The sequence below is a fragment of the Lygodium microphyllum genome, chromosome 7, assembly GCF_053477565.2.
Source record: "Lygodium microphyllum isolate KBCC chromosome 7, Lygodium_microphyllum_v1.1.10, whole genome shotgun sequence".
In the NCBI taxonomy this organism is placed as follows: domain Eukaryota; kingdom Viridiplantae; phylum Streptophyta; class Polypodiopsida; order Schizaeales; family Lygodiaceae; genus Lygodium; species Lygodium microphyllum.
In genome coordinates, this window is record NC_141141.1 from 61705156 (window position 1) to 61726135 (window position 20980).

General features: G+C 41.2%; 1 protein-coding gene across 3 annotated transcripts in view; it reads right to left on the reverse strand.

The window, feature by feature from the left end:
* Positions 1-1463: 1463 nt before the first annotated feature.
* The window catches only part of LOC148033519 (uncharacterized), a 49722-nt gene continuing 30205 nt past the window's right edge, over positions 1464-20980 (reverse strand). The window contains exons 14-18 of one of the 3 annotated variants that reach the window (XM_087681470.1): positions 9675-9749; positions 9492-9562; positions 9257-9314; positions 8604-8874; positions 1464-2821 (exon numbers count right to left, since the gene is read on the reverse strand). In XM_087681470.1, coding sequence (XP_087537596.1) covers positions 2166-2821; positions 8604-8874; positions 9257-9314; positions 9492-9562; positions 9675-9749 — 1131 coding nt within the window. In that variant the 3' untranslated portion in view covers positions 1464-2165. The remainder of the gene's footprint in view (positions 2822-8603; positions 8875-9256; positions 9315-9491; positions 9563-9674; positions 9750-20980) is intronic. The other 2 variants (XM_087681469.1, XM_087681468.1) reach the window with 2 other exon arrangements.

Consider the following 20980-nt stretch of genomic DNA (forward strand, 5'->3'; position numbering starts at 1 on the left):
TTTCCACCGTGACCATAGCCTTGTATGTTCTTAGTAAAGAGTAGAGCGTGCGACCATAAGGGTGGGGTTTTGTAGGAAAGAAGAGTTGATCGATGGAATCACAAGGCAAAACTTTGGTTCAATGGCCTTGGAGTTCAAAATAGAGGGCAAAAGGTAAAAAATTTAAACATATACTATAGTTGGATAATTTTTAGGATTAAAAAAGCTTGTTTTGGGAGGAAATAAAAAGCCAAACTAGGTTAAAAAGTAGGGAAGCCAACTACCTTCAAGATGGGGCCCTCCATAAAAAGTAGGGTAGATCTCAAGTATATTGAGGGGCCAAGGGACAAAATAACATGTAATGATGGCCATGGAATGGAAATTTTTCCAAGCTTCTATTTTCAAATCCATTCCTTACAAGGCCCTTTTGGGATACATATTCCCCTAATGCTTACTTGTGAATCATGAGTTAAGTATATTCTTTCTTACAATTTTATGATTGCCACTTAGACCGGTTGTGCTAGGGGGAGGAAATTTCATACCCCCAAACAAAAGAACCTTGAATAAATTTATTATTATCCTAAAATTTTGATGAAAAAGAGTTTGCACTATATACCCACAAAAATTGTCACAATCAGATAAGACCTCTCAAGATTTTAGCTCCAAAAAAAGTTTTATGTATAATTTTTTGTAGTTGTGGAAACCTACTTTGCCACATATTGTCAATTTTTAATTAAGTTGTTCAAACTTTATCCTTCTACATGTATACATATTGCAGTGTATCGTCAAATTCTACATTGTATGCACATGTTATTCCAATTGTGGCTCACAACCACTTTATGGCTAATTACAAAACTTATGCTTAACACCATTAGTCTAGACCAAGAGATCAGTCCATCCACATTCAAGTCTTCATGTGTGACTTTAATTCCAACTTAATCTGAAAATATGGATCGTATGTGGCTTAAAGATTCGTACATTTTCCATAGTGCATCTTGATTGTAAGAGATCAAAATTGCCACAAATGTTATGTAGAAAAGTCTTTGTATGCCAACTCATTCGTGTATTGAAGGATGTTTTATCTTGTAAGTTGCAATTTCATCTAGATATTCAAATTGTAAATGTGCACCAATGATAGCCATTATGACTTTAAAGGTATAACAATCTGATAGCCATTATGACTTTAAAGGTATAACAATCATGGTTTCTTCATAGAGAATCAATGTTTTCTTATCATTTGAATGGTTATGAAATGGTTACATTCGGTATCTATTTTCGGTTTTGAAAGAATATAGAATATACACACTGCATTGCCTTAAATTCCCACTTTGGTGCTTTAATTGCAGAAGACTAAAATTGATTATCAAGGTCATCGGCATAACCAGAAGGCCTAGTTTGAAAGCCCCGAATGAGCTACAAGCAAAGGGTCGATTGCAATTGGCACCTGCAGCAGGTGAATTAACTCATGACTTTGTGGGAGATAATGAAGTATAGCCAAGACGTGCTCACTATGAAGATGGCAAAATTTTGACCCAGCAGCTTGCACGCACTTACCTAAGTGGTTCCAAAAGGTTATTCAAAGCACTTGCAAACATTTGGCACCAACAGTTCAACAGCTTATGACAGGCATGTAAATTGATTGTGAAACTTCCAAGTCTCTTTGGAAAACCTCAAACAAAAGAAGGCTCATTTTTTCAGTTGGATGAAAGAGCACTTCAAAAAAGCATGTGCTCTTACAAGCAAGGCAGACTCTGTATTGAAGCTTCATTAATCAGAGGGTACAACTTATGGACGGATGGGTAGCCATTTATGAATGATCAGAAATGAATGTGTGCCAAGCCCCCCGGCCACCTGAACCAACATTTAAAAGCTTTGGATCAGGTGCTGCTCCCTTCAAAGGGCAAGGAAGATGGAGCTTGCATGTACATACCATAGTTGACTGACGAACTTCACAATTTGTTACAAGGAGGCCTGTGCTCTCCAGAATTTGTAATGTACAAGCCTTCTTTTGGGTGCACTGCTTGGGCTAACACCTTCGTAAAGGGATGGAATTTTTTCTCCGGATGGTCCTTTCCAGGGAAAAATCCTTCGTGAATACTGTCCACGTATAAATTTCATGGTTACACCTGTCCCAACCATCTGCAGACTTGTCATGCTGATCACCATCCAGTACTGACTGTCACAGCTCACATCATCACCAGGTCTGCCAAGTCATCCATTGGGACATGAAGACCCATGTAATCCCCTCCTGTGTCCCCTAGAACAGGATCTTCAAAATCCAGCCATGAACCCAAATCCTGACCCTGCCCTCCAAGTTCATCCATGCTAGGAATTGGCAAGTGTGAGAGATCAAGTGCTCCTTCAGCTTCAGGCTGTACTTCAGCAACACCACTGAGTAGTTCCTCTTTAGGTTTCAATGACCTATCAGGAGAAGACCCACCATCTTTTGACACCTCTGAAGGTTTTCCCAATAAACCATTCACAGCTTTCAAAAGTGGTGCAGTCTTCTGCCTTGGCTTTGTTTTTGTCTTTCGCTCACCTTTTATTGTGCCAAGGGCTTGTCGCACACCTTTACTACTGCCAACAATTTCCTTACCCTGACTTTTACCATCCCGTTCTCTTTCGCTCCTCTTTCCCTTTGTGCCACCAAGAATGTTCCCAGGACCAACACTGCCCACATCTTTCAGTAAAGCTTCTCTTTCTTTAAGTCGAGAAGACGCAATGTCATCCTTATCTCCAAATCTTTCTGAAGAAGTGGCTGCTACTTGGCCACTCTCAGAGGAGTCCAGATCTGCCTTGTCCATGCCAACTATAGGCAGCAGCCGTCCACTTCCATCTGACACTGTTGATCCACATCCCCAAAGAGAGAAGTAGTTATTATCGAAAACTGTATGTGCAGCAGGAAAAAGAAAAGCACCAGTGCAAGTCCTTGCACAGAAGAAAATCACCAGTACCACTCCTTGCACAGCATACATTTGACCACTAGTTTTCTGCTTTTTACTGTAGGGTGAAGATGTGACCCAAACAAGAGTCCTAAAGGCAAAGATTGCACTGCTCCACAGTTCAAGGCACTGAAATTTCTAAATTTCCCTTCTCATGACATGCTGGCCTGTTACCAGCTGGAATGATCTCCTGAGCAGAGGCTTACAGGAAGGGACAACTCAACCCTTTGAGAAGAATACTTGCCATTCACGGACCGCATCCATTGTTGCAGATGCTTGATATCACATTTACTATCAGCTTAGGGTAAAGATTGGATTTTTCTCTCTAAACATTTATCCCAATGCCAGGTGTAAGTTTTTAAAAAGGATCAAGTTCCATAGAAGATGGTGGGCACCAAACACTGCAGTAAGCGTACTCCCCCCTGCCCCCCCCACCCCCCCCCCCCAAAAAAAAAACACCACAAAATCCCAACCGACCTTCACCCAATAAGTAGATCGCATACAGAGCAGCTCTTTTTTAGCATATCTGGAATACAGAGACTGGTGGACCATCAGGATAAACTTATTTAAGAGAAACATGCTATCAACCTGGCAGCAAATATTTGCCTTTCACTCTTGCATGAGCCTTGTGGTTATATACAAAATTCTTGGCATGTTCATCTACAGGAAGAAGATGTGAGGTAAACAAGGATCGTGTCTAGACAAGCACCTCAACAGGTAAAACAGTAGCCTCCTTTATGTTAGCATGGGCACCTCCTGGACCAGGCAGGCAGGGGATAGTGGACAGCTGAGCAAGCTATAACCAGCATGGGCAGCAGGTCCCTTTGTGGGCAGTCACAGGCAGCAGGGCCCTCTGTGGACAGGAAGTGTGCAGCAGGCTGGGTCCCTTCACAAGGAGGCAGGCAGGTCTCTCCAACAGACCTGCTGCCACATGGCAGGCAACAGGACCTGTCCAGTCTGCCTGATCTGAACAGGCTGACTGATCTCTCTCTCTCTCTCTCTCTCTCTCTCTCTCTCTCTCTCTCTCTCTCAGAATTTGAAGCCTGTCATCAGACTGCTCCCATCCATTGTTGTGTATGCAGGTTGAGGTGTTCCAGCAGTACACACAGCCTTGTACTCAGATTTTGTCTCTTCTTGAGCATTTCAAAGTTCTGCTCTCTTCTCAGTGGTCTAATGTTTCTTTCCCTCTCTGTCTCTTCTCTTTGCGTTCAGCATGTTTGATCAGTAAAGCACACGCTTCCACAACACAGCACTCTAACATGGTACCAGATCAAGTTCAGGGCTGATCAAGCTTGAATAGACTAGAGGAGGATTCGGCACAACAAGAAGGCTGTGTTTTCAGCATATAGGCGGGAGCGGGAGGGCTGGGCATCAAGTCAAGGATGAGGTGAGCCAAAGCACGCGCAAAAGGAGGCTTGTTTGCTGTTTATTTGTGCAGGAACTGCTGTCAAAGCATGGGAAAGGCTATGTTTTGAGCCTTTTGGAGAAAATTTGAGTTTTTAATCACCTCTGGCAGTTAAGTTTGCTCATGGATGAGCGAAAGAAGTCCCAGCTGGCTGGCTTTTCAGAGTCAAAGGGAGCCACCCATTTCGTGCAGAGCTATTCAATGGCAATGTCTTCTGAAGCAAATTTGGAAATCTAGGACATTATGGACCACAAGATCATCCTACTAGCACTCCAACACGATCAGAAGCTTGGAGAAAATTACAGCTTTTGGTGCATAATGATGGAGGCCATCTCGGAGTCCTATCATCTTCCAAAGCTTGTGACTGAAGCAATTGACCATCCAAAAGTCAAAAATTTTCCACTCTTTCTCAAGAGGAGAAGGTGTTGGAGAAGGTGCATACACATTGGGAAAAGTGGAATGCTTACATTCACTCATTCCTTTTCCTCTCATGCACATCGGTCGTGACTGCTCACATTAAGCATTTGACAAGTGCTCATGAGATTTGATCAGGACCAGCTTTACAATCAAATGACGCCTATGAAGCCAATGTCTTTGGAGGTTCAAATGGGGACTTTGAACCCAAAAAAATCCACCTCTATGTGCCAACACATTAACAAGCTCATACAATTGCAAATGCAGATTCTGAATGCCAGCAAGGTGATTCCAATAGAAGATATGCCAATGACTCTGTTGTCAAAGTTGCGCCCCCCCCCCCCTGGCACCCCCCAAAGCCAGTGGATTTGGTGCATTTTATTCCACATTAACCACCTCGAGTGTTCTAACACTATTAAATGGGAACCAAAGCTTCCAAAAGAAGGGGAATGACGAGAAGGATGATAAAACCAAGAAAGACGAGTCTACTTGTCGCACGTGTGGTAAGACTCTTTGGAAGAAAGACTGCCCCAACAAGGACAATAAGGATGCAAAGAAGAAGAAATCTATGCAGGACTCCAATGCAACAAGAGCAATGGCTGCTCCATTATCACCAATTTTTTTTCATCTAGAAGTTATCGAGTCTTCTACACCCGATGCAACGTTGATGGCCCCCCAATCTCAAGAGTGGATTGTAGACAGTGGCACTTTCTGCCATATGACTCTAGATGGTATTGCCCCACACGCATCCGATCCATGGGCATAGTCCATTTGCTGATCATTCTTCAGTTCCCATACAGGGCACTAGTCACATGCAACTTATTCCGGATGGACACAGCAATGTTAATACATTGGAGGTCCTTTATGTACCAGGCCTAGCTTACAACCTCCTTTCAATGAGAAAAATTCATGGAATAGGCCTCATAGTGGAATTGATGCAAACTTTTTTCGGGATTTTGATGGCAAGACGAAGCAGGTGTCATGCCAGGGGCAAGGGGCTTGGTTCAGCCACCTCAACTACGAGTACCATTGGAAGGCGGCTCATGACTAGCTTGTTCATAGTTTGCCAAATATTGGGGTGAGCCATTCCCCTAGTGTGTCTTCTCTATTTGTCTGAGTTATCGAGTTTTAGTCTTGTTCGTGCATTCTGTGTTTTCTCCCACAAACTGTAGCATATCTTTACAATAAGATCTTGCAGCCTCGGAGGAGGGGTTGACGTGCCCCAGAATGGATGGGCTGTCCAAAGCCTGTTTATCACTGTTTGAGAAGGGCTAGTCAATAGCTTTCCATCACCTTCTCTTAGTTGCCTATGAGGCATTGGCAAATTCATTAGCAGCAGACTACAGGGTCTACACTGAGAAATGGTATATGATGTACAGACAGGGTTTGTTCAGGAAAGACACCTTCACTTTCTTTGAAGCCAGTGTGCACAGCTTAATGGTCAGCAGATGATGGTCCTGACTGCTCTTGGACTTCAAGGAGGCCTATGAAGTGTGATCTGGGACTTTTGGGAGTGGTCATGGGCTTCCTTCTGCAATGGATCAGCAGGATTTCAGATTTGTCTAGGTAAATTAACAATGAGGTAAATGAAAGAAGAAGTCCATCATCAGCAGTCACATAGTCGCCCTAGCTCTGTACTTCCTCCTCCTGTTCCTTCAGACTTGTTCCATAGGGCTCTGGGGCTTGCATGTTCTTTATCACCAGAAGAGCAGAGCTCCTAGATTCTAATTATGCAGATGGAATGGCTCTTCATGCAAACAAACAGGAAGTTCAAGCTTAATTGAGTACGAAGCCTTTCAAATTGAGCAAGGGGGTTAAAATGCCAAACTTAAGATTGAATTATCATCACGCATGTACAACAGCAACAACATGAGCAAGAAACTAGATCAGCAAGAGAAGCAGGTCCTGCTCAAAACCAAGGTGAATATGATGAGACATATGATACCTCATTCTCTAATAAACAAGCTATGGAAGAGGTCTCTGCTAGCTTTGAAGGTCAAGTCAACTGATATCCTCACAGGCCTAGATGCTAGCACAAATCTGAGTCCCCCAACTGGGTTAGAACAATTGGGTAGAGAGAAAATAGCCCAAATTTGGGATTTCAGGTTGGCTTAGATATCCGCTTCAGCAATGCATTGCCAGTTTTAGACTTCATTAGCTAAAGTGACCATGGCCCATTGCCCAACCATACCTGCTAGGGGGCCAAGACCCTAGTGGTCAACTAGGATGCTCTAGCGACAGGCTGGCATAGTAAACTTCATAGCTGCCCTGCCTGTTCCAGAACTTTCTCTGGTGCTGATCCAATAGAGCCAAGGACTCAGACGAACGTAGCTTGATAGATGGTCATTGACTTAGATCCAAGATCAGGTTAGAAATCATTGATCCAGAATTCAAAGGCAAGCCCTGCTGGGTAAACCTTGATGCAAGCACTCAATTTAGGAAGTAAACCTGATAGCTTCACCTTTAGGAGAGACTGTAGGGCTGACATACTCAACTAGGCAGGTGGTGAAAGCCATCCCCGAGATGGTCTTAAACCACCACCTTGACAATTCTATCCCCTCTTCAACTTCCTTTGCAACCTTCTTTGTGAGATTTTGGCAGGGCTTTCACAGGAAGTTTCGCATGCAGCCTACCAGTTTGAACAAAACAATAGAACAGCTGGTGGGCAATGTCTAGGAGGGTGTTTTCATGTTCTATGGGCAGCCTAGTATACCAATCCTGTTAGATCACTTCAAGAAAAAGAAAGGATACCTACAGTTCTGCTAATCAAGAGCGCATGACAGGTGTCAGGGTTGACCACGGTCATGACAATTGCCAACAGGAGATTGATGCTCCCTATTACCATCAATGGCTGCAGCCAAATCCTCAACAACCTACGGAAGCTTACTTAACACCATAGTTTTCTTCTACTATCACCTTGATTTGGTAAGCCAAATCCTCCTCTCAGGCACTCTTGGAACCTACACTGGCTTTGAGACTCTTTTGGAGTGAAGTTTGTCATCCTTCTGACCTGTGGACAGAAGTGTGGGAGTGGAAGAAGAACATGATCATTAGAAGTGGTGCCCCATTGGAGAGGGCTGGCCTACCAGGTTCTTCACTTACAATGTGAACATGGGGAGGCTTTTGCTTACATAAAGAGATGGGTGAAGGCCTTTAAACTAGACACAGGGAACAGTATCATTGAGCCTTTTGCTGGTGGCTCACAGTGGGTCTCACTATGCCCAGCTAGCTTGCACAGGTGCAGCACATGTACCAGGTGCCCCATGCAATGCTTAGAGATCCTGAGGCACCATCTTTAGACTGAGGTACAGCCTACAGGTGGTGCAGCCAGGAGTCTGCAAGGTTGTTGAACAGGCTGAGCCAAGTGCGGGCTGCATTACTTTGAGCCTTTCCCTACAAGGCTCAGATGATACCAACTGCATGGGACTCTGGAGGTTCGGAAGACCAATGGCAGCCTTTCAAGGCGGTATGCCTTCATCAACATGATCTGGGACCAGTAGCTGTTATCTTGGTAAAACAATCATTCACACTCTTTGGGATCATTGGCATCAGAACTGCTGGCATTTGTAGGTGCCCCTGTTTACTGGGCTGCATAGTCCATTCGTTACAGTGTGTGATACCAGCCTCTCCTAGATCTATAACCCCCCATCTTGGCTTCTTACCCCTTTTTCCAGAGACTTTCTTGAGATTCCTTGTGCTCTCCAGCTTTCATAAAAGCCTTTTACTTTTTCTGCTCCTGCCCTGATGTTGAAACTTGTATTCTCCAGATTTCTTTTTGAGTAACATATGTTGCCACTCTTGTTATCGCAACACACTCAAGCAAGCACCCTTTTAAGATAAAAATATAGTATAGAAAAACAAACCTGCTGGCTTCAACTTTGAAGAGCCCAGCAAATTGATTCCAACTCCTTGAATTTCACCCATGATTGTTAAAGATTTGGCTTCTCCATTTTCTGGCACAATGCAGAAAAGGTTGTTTCGAAGGACAGGATCAGTGAAGCAGCTTTCTCCAGTCTCTGTAAAATGTCTCCACCTTGCCAGTGCTCGTTTTGCAAATGTTAAAGCAGCAGCTCTTGCACCCTTTGACGCGGAACTTTTGATCCCAGGAACCCCTACAACACCACCACGGCAACCCTGCAAACCAGAAACACAATATAGATATTGAATTACAGCTCCTGACAAGGTGATCATAAAGCTGGATCACCTTTGCTTATGAGTCAAAAGCACTGTCCAATTCAAAGGCCACTTCATTCTTCATGGCATACTTGTATGTCACAATTTAAAGCTAACTCAAGTTGGAGCTAAGCACCTGCATTTTTCATTTAAACAGCTAACAAAATCCTGCAACTGTTTCTGAAAGTATAAGTCATTACCTAACGTTTTCATTTCTTTGTACTTCACCTAGCCTACTCAAGTCCTAAATACAGCTACAAAAGAAAAGCAAACAAAAGCTGCTGAGAGAGTGTGAAACAGCTCGTTCATAACCAAATCTGATAATACAAGACAAGGATGATACCACTCGTTTGGTGAATGCAATCTCAACTAGTTTTGACATGGCCAGTCTCTCTCTTTCCCTGCAGATAAGAAGTTGTGGATCAGCCAGGCAAAGAAATTTTTATTTTCCAACCTTAAAGCATGTATAGAATGAGCATTAAAGCACGCATTTTTTTGAGCGAGCTTGCTTCTTAAGTAAAATTAGTCCGTAACTTTTATGGTCTTGACAGCCTTCTAAAGGCCAAAAAACACCTTACCTTTCTTCAGCAGCTCTGCTTCTTGAAACCACTATTTCCAAGGATGTCAAGCGCTCTTTATTTGCATGTATCTGTACAACAAGCCCATAATAGTCTCTATAAGTGATGATAGAATTGCAACTCAAGTCTTTACTATTTTGTTTTCAGTTGCCTTAGAAAGTCGATTATTAACACAGTCAAAACCTGATCCTTCAAATCTATATGAGACTTCTGGAGTTGCTTGGCAATTTCATCATCTTCCCTCACTATAAGATCAGCCTGCTAACAACAAGAATCAAATTCATGAGCATTTACCTGTGGTGCATAACACCTTTCAACTCCTTGCCTTAGAAATTCCATTTCATGCTGCAAACTTTAGGAAACACTGAATATGATTTTTATGTGCTTGCACAAGAAAGCATGTGTAGGAACACGTGTGAGAGTGATAATACAAAGACATTTTTTAATGAGAACCGTTCCATGAAAGAAAGAAACCAACTGTGGCATGCATTATGTGTGTGCATGCATGCACCCACACCAAAATGCAAGCTGGAAGTTAATTCCTTATTCCATGCTCAAGGTATACTCCCTACATGTACGGTGGAAGTTATTTCTTTAATTCAAGTCAAGATACTCCCTTGAATGGCAAAATGATGAAGCCAGCGTAGATGATGAGACCCAAAACCGATGGACAAATACATGAGAATTTTCAACGAATGTGGCTCTGCAGAGTATCTTCTCAAGTAATCTGGCATTGGTCCACTCAAGTGGAGCTGATAAGGAGAATGTTTAGAGTGTTAGTCCCATATCAGTGGAAGAAAACACTAAAATGCAATGTCCTCCCAATCACGATAAGAGCAGTCAACTTAGAGAATGTAAGCTCCATATGCCACATGGCACAACCTGCCATATGGACCTATCAAACGAACAGCTGTTGGCTGATTTGCCTCAGCTAACTCATGGCATGTCCCTTCTACAAATTTCTCAAAATCCTTTTCTGGAAGGGTGAAAAAGGCAATTTAAAGTTCAAAATAAAGAAGGATTTCTTCATGGAATATGTATCTAAGTGTGCCACTCATCAATTCAAGTTTGAAGTTCAACTTTTTTCTCTCAACGAAGAGATCTGTTTTTGAACTGTTAACAGCCAACTCGTGTCAATTTTTAACACCCACAAAAGCAAAAACACAACAGAAATTATCATCTTTCAACTGTCTTTATCAACTGTGACCTTGTAATTAAGGTTCTCTGCTTCAGCTGCTGCTGTGTACAGACCTGATATAGCAAGCTTTCTTCTAAAGAAGTTGAGGAATTTGGAGCATCTCTCTATCCTTGCTCGAGCACACATCCTAGAGAGTTTACTGATGTTTCCAGCAGTCCATTTCGGCATCCTAGCCCTGTCTGTTTAACCCATTTCAGTTTTGCAAATTGAATCTTTCTATAGCACTTAGGTTACATGCATTGCTTTGATGCATTTCCCCTTATTTCTGTCCTTGTGCAGGTCTTTTCTACCTGACTACAATTAGTGGATTCAACTTGTTTGTGTAGGTGCATTTTTATCCTTGTATACGTCTTTCCACCTAACTCCAATTACTTTGTGTTTGCACATGTTTTTAAGAAAAGAAAAGGGTGGCCACTCTAGGGTTTTGATATGTTCACAACCCTTGAATATCATCTTGCATTCCAGAAATTCAGCTTGCTTCCTCTTCCTCCATTTCCTTCTTACTTCAATTTTTTCCACTCTATAACTTGTATTTCTTGCTTTTTTCACATTAAACTCATCAAGAAACTATTATAAGTCTTTTACCTCTTTTTTGAGCACTCTGAAAAATGCATGTTCTCTTTTGTAAACACAACTGAAATGTCAATATGATCCTTTGCTTACAAACTCAAGGATAGCAACTGCTTATCCAACTCAAGGATGCATGATTTGCAAGTATGTTATGCAGGGCAGCAAGTCTCTTGATCTCAAAGTGTGATTTGCATATCACAGATTTCATGGGTTGCCTAGTTGTTGAAGTAGATATTCCAGCCTGCTATTTGGAGGACCCTTACAGGGGGACCCAAACTCAAACAAGATGTACAAATGTGTACCAGGACTTTGCTTTTGGGTATTATTCAAAGCATAGTTGCACTCGTATGCAGTACGTACTGGTTCGTACTATACGGTTCGTACCGTACCGTACCCTACGAATTCGTACCAAAAAACAAGCTTCTTCTTCTTCTTCTTCTTTGTTTGCGTGATTGTTGTTGCTGGTGGTGATTTGGGTTGTTGATTGTTGTTGTTGTTGTTGTGGTGGTGATTTTGTAGCCTTGATCGATCAACCAAGAAAGGGGGTGGAAGCTTGATTAGACTCCTCATACATGTTTTGTTATGATTTATCCTAGAGCCAAAGGCCATACATAAGGTATTCAAGCAGTTCCATACGTTTTTAATTGATGTCCCATCATTTTTCACAATATGTTAGTGTCATCAATAAATAAATTCAGCACCATTTGAGAATCATCAAGTAACTAAATCCTATTGATTTTACCTTTGTTCACAGCTCATTTTGCACCACCCAACCCAAAGCATTAGTACACGTTGCTAATAAAACTAGGCCAGAGGATAGCTTGGCCTAATGTACCTTCTGAGAGTACACGAATTAGTGAATGTATGTAAACGCCCCGAACAACGTAGTATGCTTAACAATTATGATATTCACTTGTTTTCGAGATTTAATATAAAAGAGAATAAACACTTAAAGCTGAAAATGAAAATTACTCACAAAATTACAGCCATGAAAATGTAAAAGTAATGGAGACAAGATTGAGGGTTGAAGATGGGCAAAGCTTCCCCTCCCCCCCCCCGAAGGAATGTATTTCTGCTCAACCCAAGTCCCTTAGGAAAGAGCTCAGTTACAATCAACCTGAGAGTGAGGAGAAGTAATTCTCACTCTCACAAGATCATGCAAAGATGTACAAACACACATGCATTATCTATTATGCAATGATAAGAATTGATTTCTTTACAGTATGAGAGAAGAAAGAGGGAAAATCTGCCTTTCTCCATCATTGAACAGCAATACATGAATAGGGCTTGCTTCTTGTTGCTAAAATGGAAGAAAGAGCTCGAGAAGGAGGTGCTGTAATGAATTTACAGGCTTGCTGTCATGTAAAACAACACTGATAGAAGAGGGAATATGGAGGAATTTGATAATGGAGAAGTAGGGGATGATGATGGGGATGGATGGGGCCAGTTTTTGGCTATCTGTGGATGCTGTACATGAGTTTACAGCAAAGAAAAATGATGCTGAATGAATAAAAGCGAGCTCTTATTTATAGGAGAGGGAAGAGCTAGTACAAAAGGGGAAAGTGGAGTAGCACAAGACAAGTGTCCAGCCACATGTCATGAGATATGACAAGTGGTGGGACACTTGGAAACTTGTGTGACAAGTGTCTTGACACTTGTCTTTTCTCTATGGCCTTCCTGTTTGGGCTGAATACTGTCAAGAATAGAAACAACCAAATTTAGTAAGCACAGTCAGAGTACAGAATTTACTATTTTTAGAATGACATCCCTATTTTTTAGAACTAGCATTTTTAGGCTAATTCGAGACTCCTAAATTTTAGGGACCCCCCCAATATGGGTGTCATATGAAATCTTTTTCCGTTTACATCGCAAAAACGGTATCAAAATCTTCATGTGACTTTCCTATGCAAAGAAATGTGCATTTCAAGCTTTCAACCCACACATGCACATTGTACAAGCATTTCATGATCATGCCATCTTGTTGATTGTAACTGTCTGTTCTGACGGATCTAGACCACACTTCAAGGCATCAATCCTTTCTGTGTGCGAGTCTAACCCTGATATGCGTGAGTTCTGGTCACAGGCGCCCAATCGGGCCATATAGGTGGAAGTGTGAACTATCTTTTCTCTAACCCACCGCGTGGGTCCACCATAACCTGTGACCACTCATCAGTGGCCAGCTCCAATGCACTTTTCCTTATATCTAATTAGTGCAAAGGAAACAAATTTAATAAATCATTATATAGACAAATTAATGAAAAAGGATACAAATTCTGTTTCTATAGAGTTGTGACAGCCCTTTGGCTTTTATTCAGTTGTCCTCAGAGCTGAAAAGCTTCTTGATATGGCTGAAGAATGTATGGGTAATCCTTTATGAATTTTTCATCTATCCACTATGCATCTGTTGTGGGTAGATTCTTGAATTTTAGTAAGAATTTTCGTGTCACAAGGCCACTTCTCGTGGTTCGATCCTTGTGAAACAAAATCTGTTCAGGTTCCAAGAGTTGCTCTGTCTCTTCAACTTCTAGGGGATCTTCAGTAATGGGTTCCTTTGGTTCTGGTCCTATGTAAGGTTTTAGCAAACTTACATGAAAAGCATTGTGTATTTTTCAATGAGCAGGAAGCTCAAGTCGATAAGAAACTTCATTTATTTTCTCAATCACTTTGAAGGGTCCAAAGTATCTACTAGAGAGCTTTGGAAAAGATGAATTTTGACCGGAACCTTGTTTGAGCCTGCTTTTATCAAACTTTAGCAAGACATATTGACCTTTTTCAAAAGCCAAAGGTCTTCTTCGTTTATTTGCTTGCTTCTTTTGTCGCTCTTGGGCAACTTTGATAGTGGCTCAAACTTGATTGCTGTTTTTAAATCTGAAGCAAAATTTGGAGCTTTCCCTATGGATGAGTGCACTGTATTGTTGTAAGCAAACTCCAATAACAGAAGATATTTCTCCCATTGTAACTTATATTCACTAACATAAACTTTCAACATATCCAAAAGAGTGAGATTCATCACCTCTGTTTGGCCGTCAATTTGAGGATGAAAACCTGAGGAGAACTTTAAAGTGGTTCCCAAATTCTCAAATAAAGCATGCCAAAAGTTACTTGTGAATTTGGAGTCTCTATCTGAAATGATCTCAGAATGCATACCATATAATCTGAAGATATGTTGAATGAAAAGTCTTGCAGCTTGTGCGGATTTCAATGTTTTATGACATGGAATAAAATGTGATTGCTTGCTGAATCGATCAATTATGACCCAAATCATATCATGACCTTGAGGTGTTCTTGGAATACCTGAGATGAAATCCATTGTGATAGATTCCCATGGATCTTTGGGCACTGGAAGAGGTTGCAACAATCCTGGAGTCTTCTACCTATCATACTTGAATTTTTGGCATACTAGACAAGCCTCAATGAAGTTATGTGTATCTCTTCGTAATGTTGGCCAATAAAAGTAGCGCTCAATTGCACTTAGAGTGGAGCCCTCCCTCTATGCCCTGCATAAGGGGGTTCATGACTTTCTTTAAGCACCTTTTGTCGAACAGGAAGAGTGATACAAAGGCAATTGTTCATGAGAAGGTAACCATCTTTGATGGAATAATTTGGATGAGAACCTCCTTGCTGTAAATTTGACCAAATTGCTGCAAAATCAGTATCTTCATCATAAGTATTCTTCATCATTTGAAAATCTTCATGATGAGCCACTGTAATAGTTGCAATGCGAGGCACTCTAGAAAGTGCATCAGCAACTACATTTTGTTTCCCTGAAGTGTACATAATTTGAAAATGAAACATAGACAAGAAATTTTCCCATCTTGCATGTTTCTCCTGCAAATGCTTTTGAGTCTTGAAATACTTCAAGCTCTGATGATCAATTTTAATAAGGAATTCATTGCCTAAAAGATAATGTATCCATATCTTCAAAGCATGAACCACTGCTAAGAGCTCCTTTTCATAAATGTCATACCTTTTCTCCACATCATTTAGACGGCGGCTTTCAAAGGCTACGGCATAGCCTTCTTGATTTAGCACTAAACCAATACAATCACCGCAAGCATTTGCTTCCATCACAAATGGTTTTACCAAATCTAGAATGATAAGAACAAGTCCAAAAGTAAGAGCTATTTTCAGCCTTGTGAAGGCTGCCTTCTTTTTTTTCTTCCATTGGAAAGAGGTCTTCTTCTTTGTAAGGTCATGAAGTGGAGAAGCCATAGGTGCAAAATGTTTGATGAAGCGGCGGTAATAAGAGCATAAGCCAAGAAACGATCGCACCTCATGTACATCATGAAGATGGGGCCATTCTTGGATTATCTTGATCTTTTCAAGATCCATCTCAATCCCTTCAGAAGAGATGGCATGCCAAAGGTAATTTATTTTATGCATGAAAAATTCACTCTTTTTACCATTTACCAAGAGTTGATTTTGTTGAAGTAATTGTAGAACAATCTCCAAGTGCTGATGATGCTCTTCTTCATTCTTGCTAAAGACAAGAATATCATCAAAGAAAGTACCGACATATTGTCGATGCTCTCTAAAGATGCGCTCCATCATTCGATTAAAGGTGGCTAGTGCATTGGTTAATCCGAAAGGAACCACCAAGAATTCATAAAGACCGTATGAAGTGCGGAAAGCAGTTTTGTGTACATCTTGTGGTATTACCCTAATTTGATGATAACCACTCTTTAGATCAATGCGACTGAAAACCTTTGAGCCTCCTAGATGATCCAAAATGTCGTCAATTCTGGAAATAGGAAACCGATTCTTCACAGTGATTTTATTGAGGGCTCGATAATCAATGCACATCCTGAATGTGCCATCTTTCTTTTGAACAAGAAGAACCGGTGAACAAAATGGTGAGCTACTTGGCCTAATTAGCCCACGGTTGAGTAGATCTTCCACTTGCTTTCTGATTTCTTCTTGTTGAGGACGGCTCACACGGTATGGTGCTATATTAGGAGGAGAACTGCCCGGAATAATATCAATATGATGGTCTTCTGGCCTTTCTGGGGGAAGCTGATAAGGAAGATCTTCCGAAAAACAATCTTTATACTTTTCCAAGAGCTGAAGTCACTCTTGGTTTTCAGCATTCATATTATCTTTTACATCAGTGATATAAAGCAAACAACATTGAACACAATTAATTGCTCTAAAGACTTGCATATGGCTTACCATAGGTATGGTGTCTCCAGAAACTCCAGCTTGGATCTCGTACTTCTTGCCTTTGTTGGTGAGTTCTACCTTCTTTTTCTGAGAGAAGATGGTTGAATCTACTCTATGATTCCAGGGCATGCCAAGAATCACATTGCAACCATCAAGGTCTCAGATACAGAAGGTATCTTCGTCACTGTAGCCTTGAATTTGAAACTTGAGCTTGCCAATGTAGGGTGTCACAGTCTTCACTGTGTCACCTTCATCGGCATTTAAAGCTTGGAGAACTTCTGCCGGAGTGTCCATCTCTTCATTCTTTAATCCAAGCTCTTTAGCTAATTGCAAGGAAATGACATTTTCATTCGCCCCAAGATCTATCAAGAATAGTGCTTGCTTACCTTGCAACTGTCCCTAAGCTTTTAATAATTTGTGCATCTCTAGAGTGTGAGTTGTGTTTGCAACTACATCACTGATAGCATTGATTTTCACTGGCGAATTAGGCTTATTGTCAGAAACCTTGGTTTGTCCTTTGTTTGGACATTGCTTCGCTATGTGGCCTGTTTGTCCACATTTAAAGCACTTCTCTTCTTTCATGAAGCGCTGCTTTTCTTCTTCGAAAAGTTGCTTTGCTTGTGGGTATAGATTGGAGTGAAATTAAGAAGCATTAGGAGGTGCATAGAGCTTCATCTTTTTTTGATTTGATGGCTGCTTTTGCCGCTGTTTTTGTCCTTCATTTGGGGCTGAATACTCTTCATCATCAGCTATTTTCTTCTTATCATTCTTTTGAAATGATTTATTGCCATTGTGCTCCATTTCCCATGTCTCAGCATGGTCAATGAGTTCCTTGAGACTAGAACAATGATAATGATTAAGAGCAGTACGAAGTTTAAAATGCAAACCTCCTTGAAACTTCCTAAGCTTTTCCGAACTGCTGATCTTCTTGAAATGTTGGACCTTCAAAAGTAGCTCCCAAAATCTCTTGGTATAGTCACCAAGTGACTCATTTTTCCTTTGCCAAAGCCGATCCCATTCCATTTTTACATCTCTTTTGAAATGAACAGAAAGAAATTGGCTTTGTATCATGCGAACAAAGAACCGCCATGATTTTGGGGCAGCATGATCATATTCCAACCCCGTCCACCAAGTATGGGCTAAGTCGGTCAAATGTAAAGCTGCAAACTTAATCTTTTCTTTTTCTTTATACTTGTCACGACCATTCAAAATTTGAAATTGATGAATAAACTTCAGAAGAAGATCAGGATTTCGGGAACCATCATACATATTGAACTTGATCTTCTTTTCAAGTTGAGATAGTGACTTAGTCTTCTTCTTCTTCTTATGCCTTCGTCCATGCCCGGATCTTGAGGTTGAAGATGATGAAGTGCTTGATGGGGATGAAGATGGAGACGAGGGTGAAGAATGTCGACGCCTTTGACGATGATGAGGTCTTCCACGAGAAGGGTGTGACTCTTCGTCACTAGAAGAGGATCCATCAGAGTAGGCGCCAGATGACTTTGAAAAAGAGGATGAGCTTCGATGCGATCTCTTTCTTTGTCTTGAAGTAGAATGGGACTGTCTCTTAGAAGTAGTTGGACTTCTTGATCGACTCCTTTCATTGGTATGGCTTTGTCTCCTTAAAGCAGATGGACTTCTTTCCTTGAATTCTTTGGGATTCTCAACTTTTTCTAGTTTGAGAAGTTGCTCACGAATTTGTTGATTCTCCTCTCTAAGACTTTGAATGGCTTGACGAATAGCACTCGACTGATCCATTGAGACTCTAAGAAAAATATGCTCAAGCACTCAATGCAAGGGCTGAAAACAAACAAACTTATAATTGTAAGCACTACCAATGTTGGGGTGAGGACCGAGCCAAAGCTCTGATACCACTGTAAATGCCCCGAACAACGTAGTATGCTTAACAATTATGATATTCGCTTCTTTTCGAGATTTAATATAAAAGAGAATGAACACTTAAAGCTGAAAATGAAAATTACTCACAAAATTACAGCCATGAAAATATAAAAGTAATGGAGACAAGATTGACGGTTGAAGATAGGCAAAGCTCCCCCCCCCCGGAAGGAATGTATTTCTGCTCAATCCAAGTCCCTTAGGAAAGAGCTCAGTTATAATCAACCTGAGAGTGAGGAGAAGTAATTCTCACTCTCACAAGATTATGCAAAGATGTACAAATACACATGCATTATCTATTATGCAATGATAAGAACTAATTTCTTTACACTATGAGAGAAGAAAGAGGGGAAATCAGCATTTCTCCATCGTTGAACAGCAGTACATGGATAGGGCTTGCTTCTTGTTGCTAAAATGGAAGAAAGAGCTCGAGAAGGAGGTGCTGTAATGAATTTACAGGCTTGTTGTCCTGTAAAACAACAATGATAGAAGAGGGAATATGGAGGAATTTGATAATGGAGAAGCGGGGGATGATGATGGGGATGGATGGGGCCAGTTTCTGGCTATCTGTGGGTGTTGTACATGAGTTTACAGCAAAGAAAAATGATGCTGAATGAATAAAAACGAGCTCTTATTTATAGGAGAGGGAAGAGCTAGTACAAAAGGGGAAAGTGGAGTAGCACAAGACAAATGTCCAGCCACATGTCATGAGATGTGACAAGTGGTGGGACACTTGGAAACTTGTGTGACAAGTGTCTTGACACTTGTCTTTTCTCTATGGCCTTCCTTTTTGGGCTGAATACTGTCAAGAATAGAAACAACCAAATTTAGTAAGCACAGTCAAAGTACAGAATTTACTATTTTTAGAATGACATCCCTATTTTTTAGGACTAGCATTTTTAGGCTAATTCGAGACTCCTAAAATTTAGGGACTCCCCCTAATATGGGTGTCATATGAAAGCTTTTTCCGTTTACATCGCAAAAACGGTATCAAAATCTTCATGTGACTTTCCTATGCAAAGAAATGTGCATTTCAAGCTTTCAACCCACACATGCACATTGTACAAGCATTTCATGATCATGCCATCTTGTTGATTGTAACTGTCTGTTCTGGCGGATCTAGACCACACTTCAAGGCATCAATCCTTTCTATGTGCGAGTCTAACCCTGATATGCGTGAGTTCTGGTCACAGGCGCCCAATCGGGCCATATAGGTGGAAGTGTGAACTATCTTTTCTCTAACCCACCGTGTGGGTCCACCATAACCTGTGACCACTCATCAGTGGCCAGCTGCAATGCACTTTTCTTTATATCTAATTAGTGCAAAGGAAACAAATTTAATAAATCATTATATAGACAAATTAATGAAAAAGGACACAAATTCTGTTTCTATAGAGTTGTGACAATGTACCATCGGTAGCTACTTTAGCCTTAGCAATGCCAAACAAAACCATAACAAAATTCATAAATCTTTTACCAAAACCTTTGGTGGTTTGTTTGGTAACTATTGGTCTCACAAGTCATTTTGGCCTCTTGTAGACGCTAATAAAGCATCTCATGTCATTTCATCTCTCTCTCTCTCCCTTTTTTTTCGTAATCTCTCTCTCTCTCTCTCTCTCTCTCTCTCTCTCTCTCTCTCTCTCTTTTTCAGTAAAAGGTAATTGTATTAATTACGAAAAAAATGTACAAGTTTACATGATTACAAGATACACGATGGCTCTAAGCCATCGAGTTACAAAAGTCATGGTAAAGACGCAGAGGAAATTGCCATATGTCAAGGAAGTAAGTCCTCCCCAAGGAGTAAGTCAGAGTGCCGAATGAGATCTAGAGGAAATTGCCATATGTCAAGGAAGTAAGTCCTCCCCAAGGAGTAAGTCAGAGTGCCGAATGAGATCTAACTGCCAATACAGGAGACCTCTAAGCCTCGCAATATGTCCCGGAACATTAGAGGCCGAATCAAAAAGAAAGGCATTCCGAGTGGTCCAATTGTGCCAGCAGCACCAGTATCTAAGAAAGTGAAACAATATCTTCATATGCGACTGTGCCGGTGTGGGGTATTTGGGCCGTACAAAAACCTAATCAGAGGGCAAGAAATAAATCGATGACGAGCCGATTCCACACTGGTGGTGCAAAAGAAACAATTGCCGTTAGAGATTCGACGCTTAGAAAGGGCGGAAGCAAGAGGAAGACCACCAATATCACCCTCCAAAGAAAGACCTTGCATTTGAAAGGTGTCTCGTTCAACCAGCTCTCCATCACAATTGCCTTCCACCAGGACTAAGATTTACACAATCCCCATACAGTATTAGCTTTAGTAACCAGCCATTGATGATCTTTAATCAGAAGATGATACACCTGGTTAGCTGAGGCCTTTTCCAAATTCAACCGACCAGCAAGGTCCCAATCCTGCCAAGGACGATCCAAAGCAAGGGCAGGAAACGGTTGTCTGCTCTGGAGCACTAGCAAAAGCTGTTCCCATAAATCACAGTATCCACGAGGGATTCTGAAAAGCCTCCTAGCTATACGAAACGATATCGACACATTGCAACTTGCAAGGGTGGCATTTGCAACTGAAGTCAAGCCCAAACGTGCCATGCGGTTAAATTTTGGTCTGAGCTCATGTTTGCCTTCCCAAGAAAGTAATCGCGAGGCTGCCAACAATTCC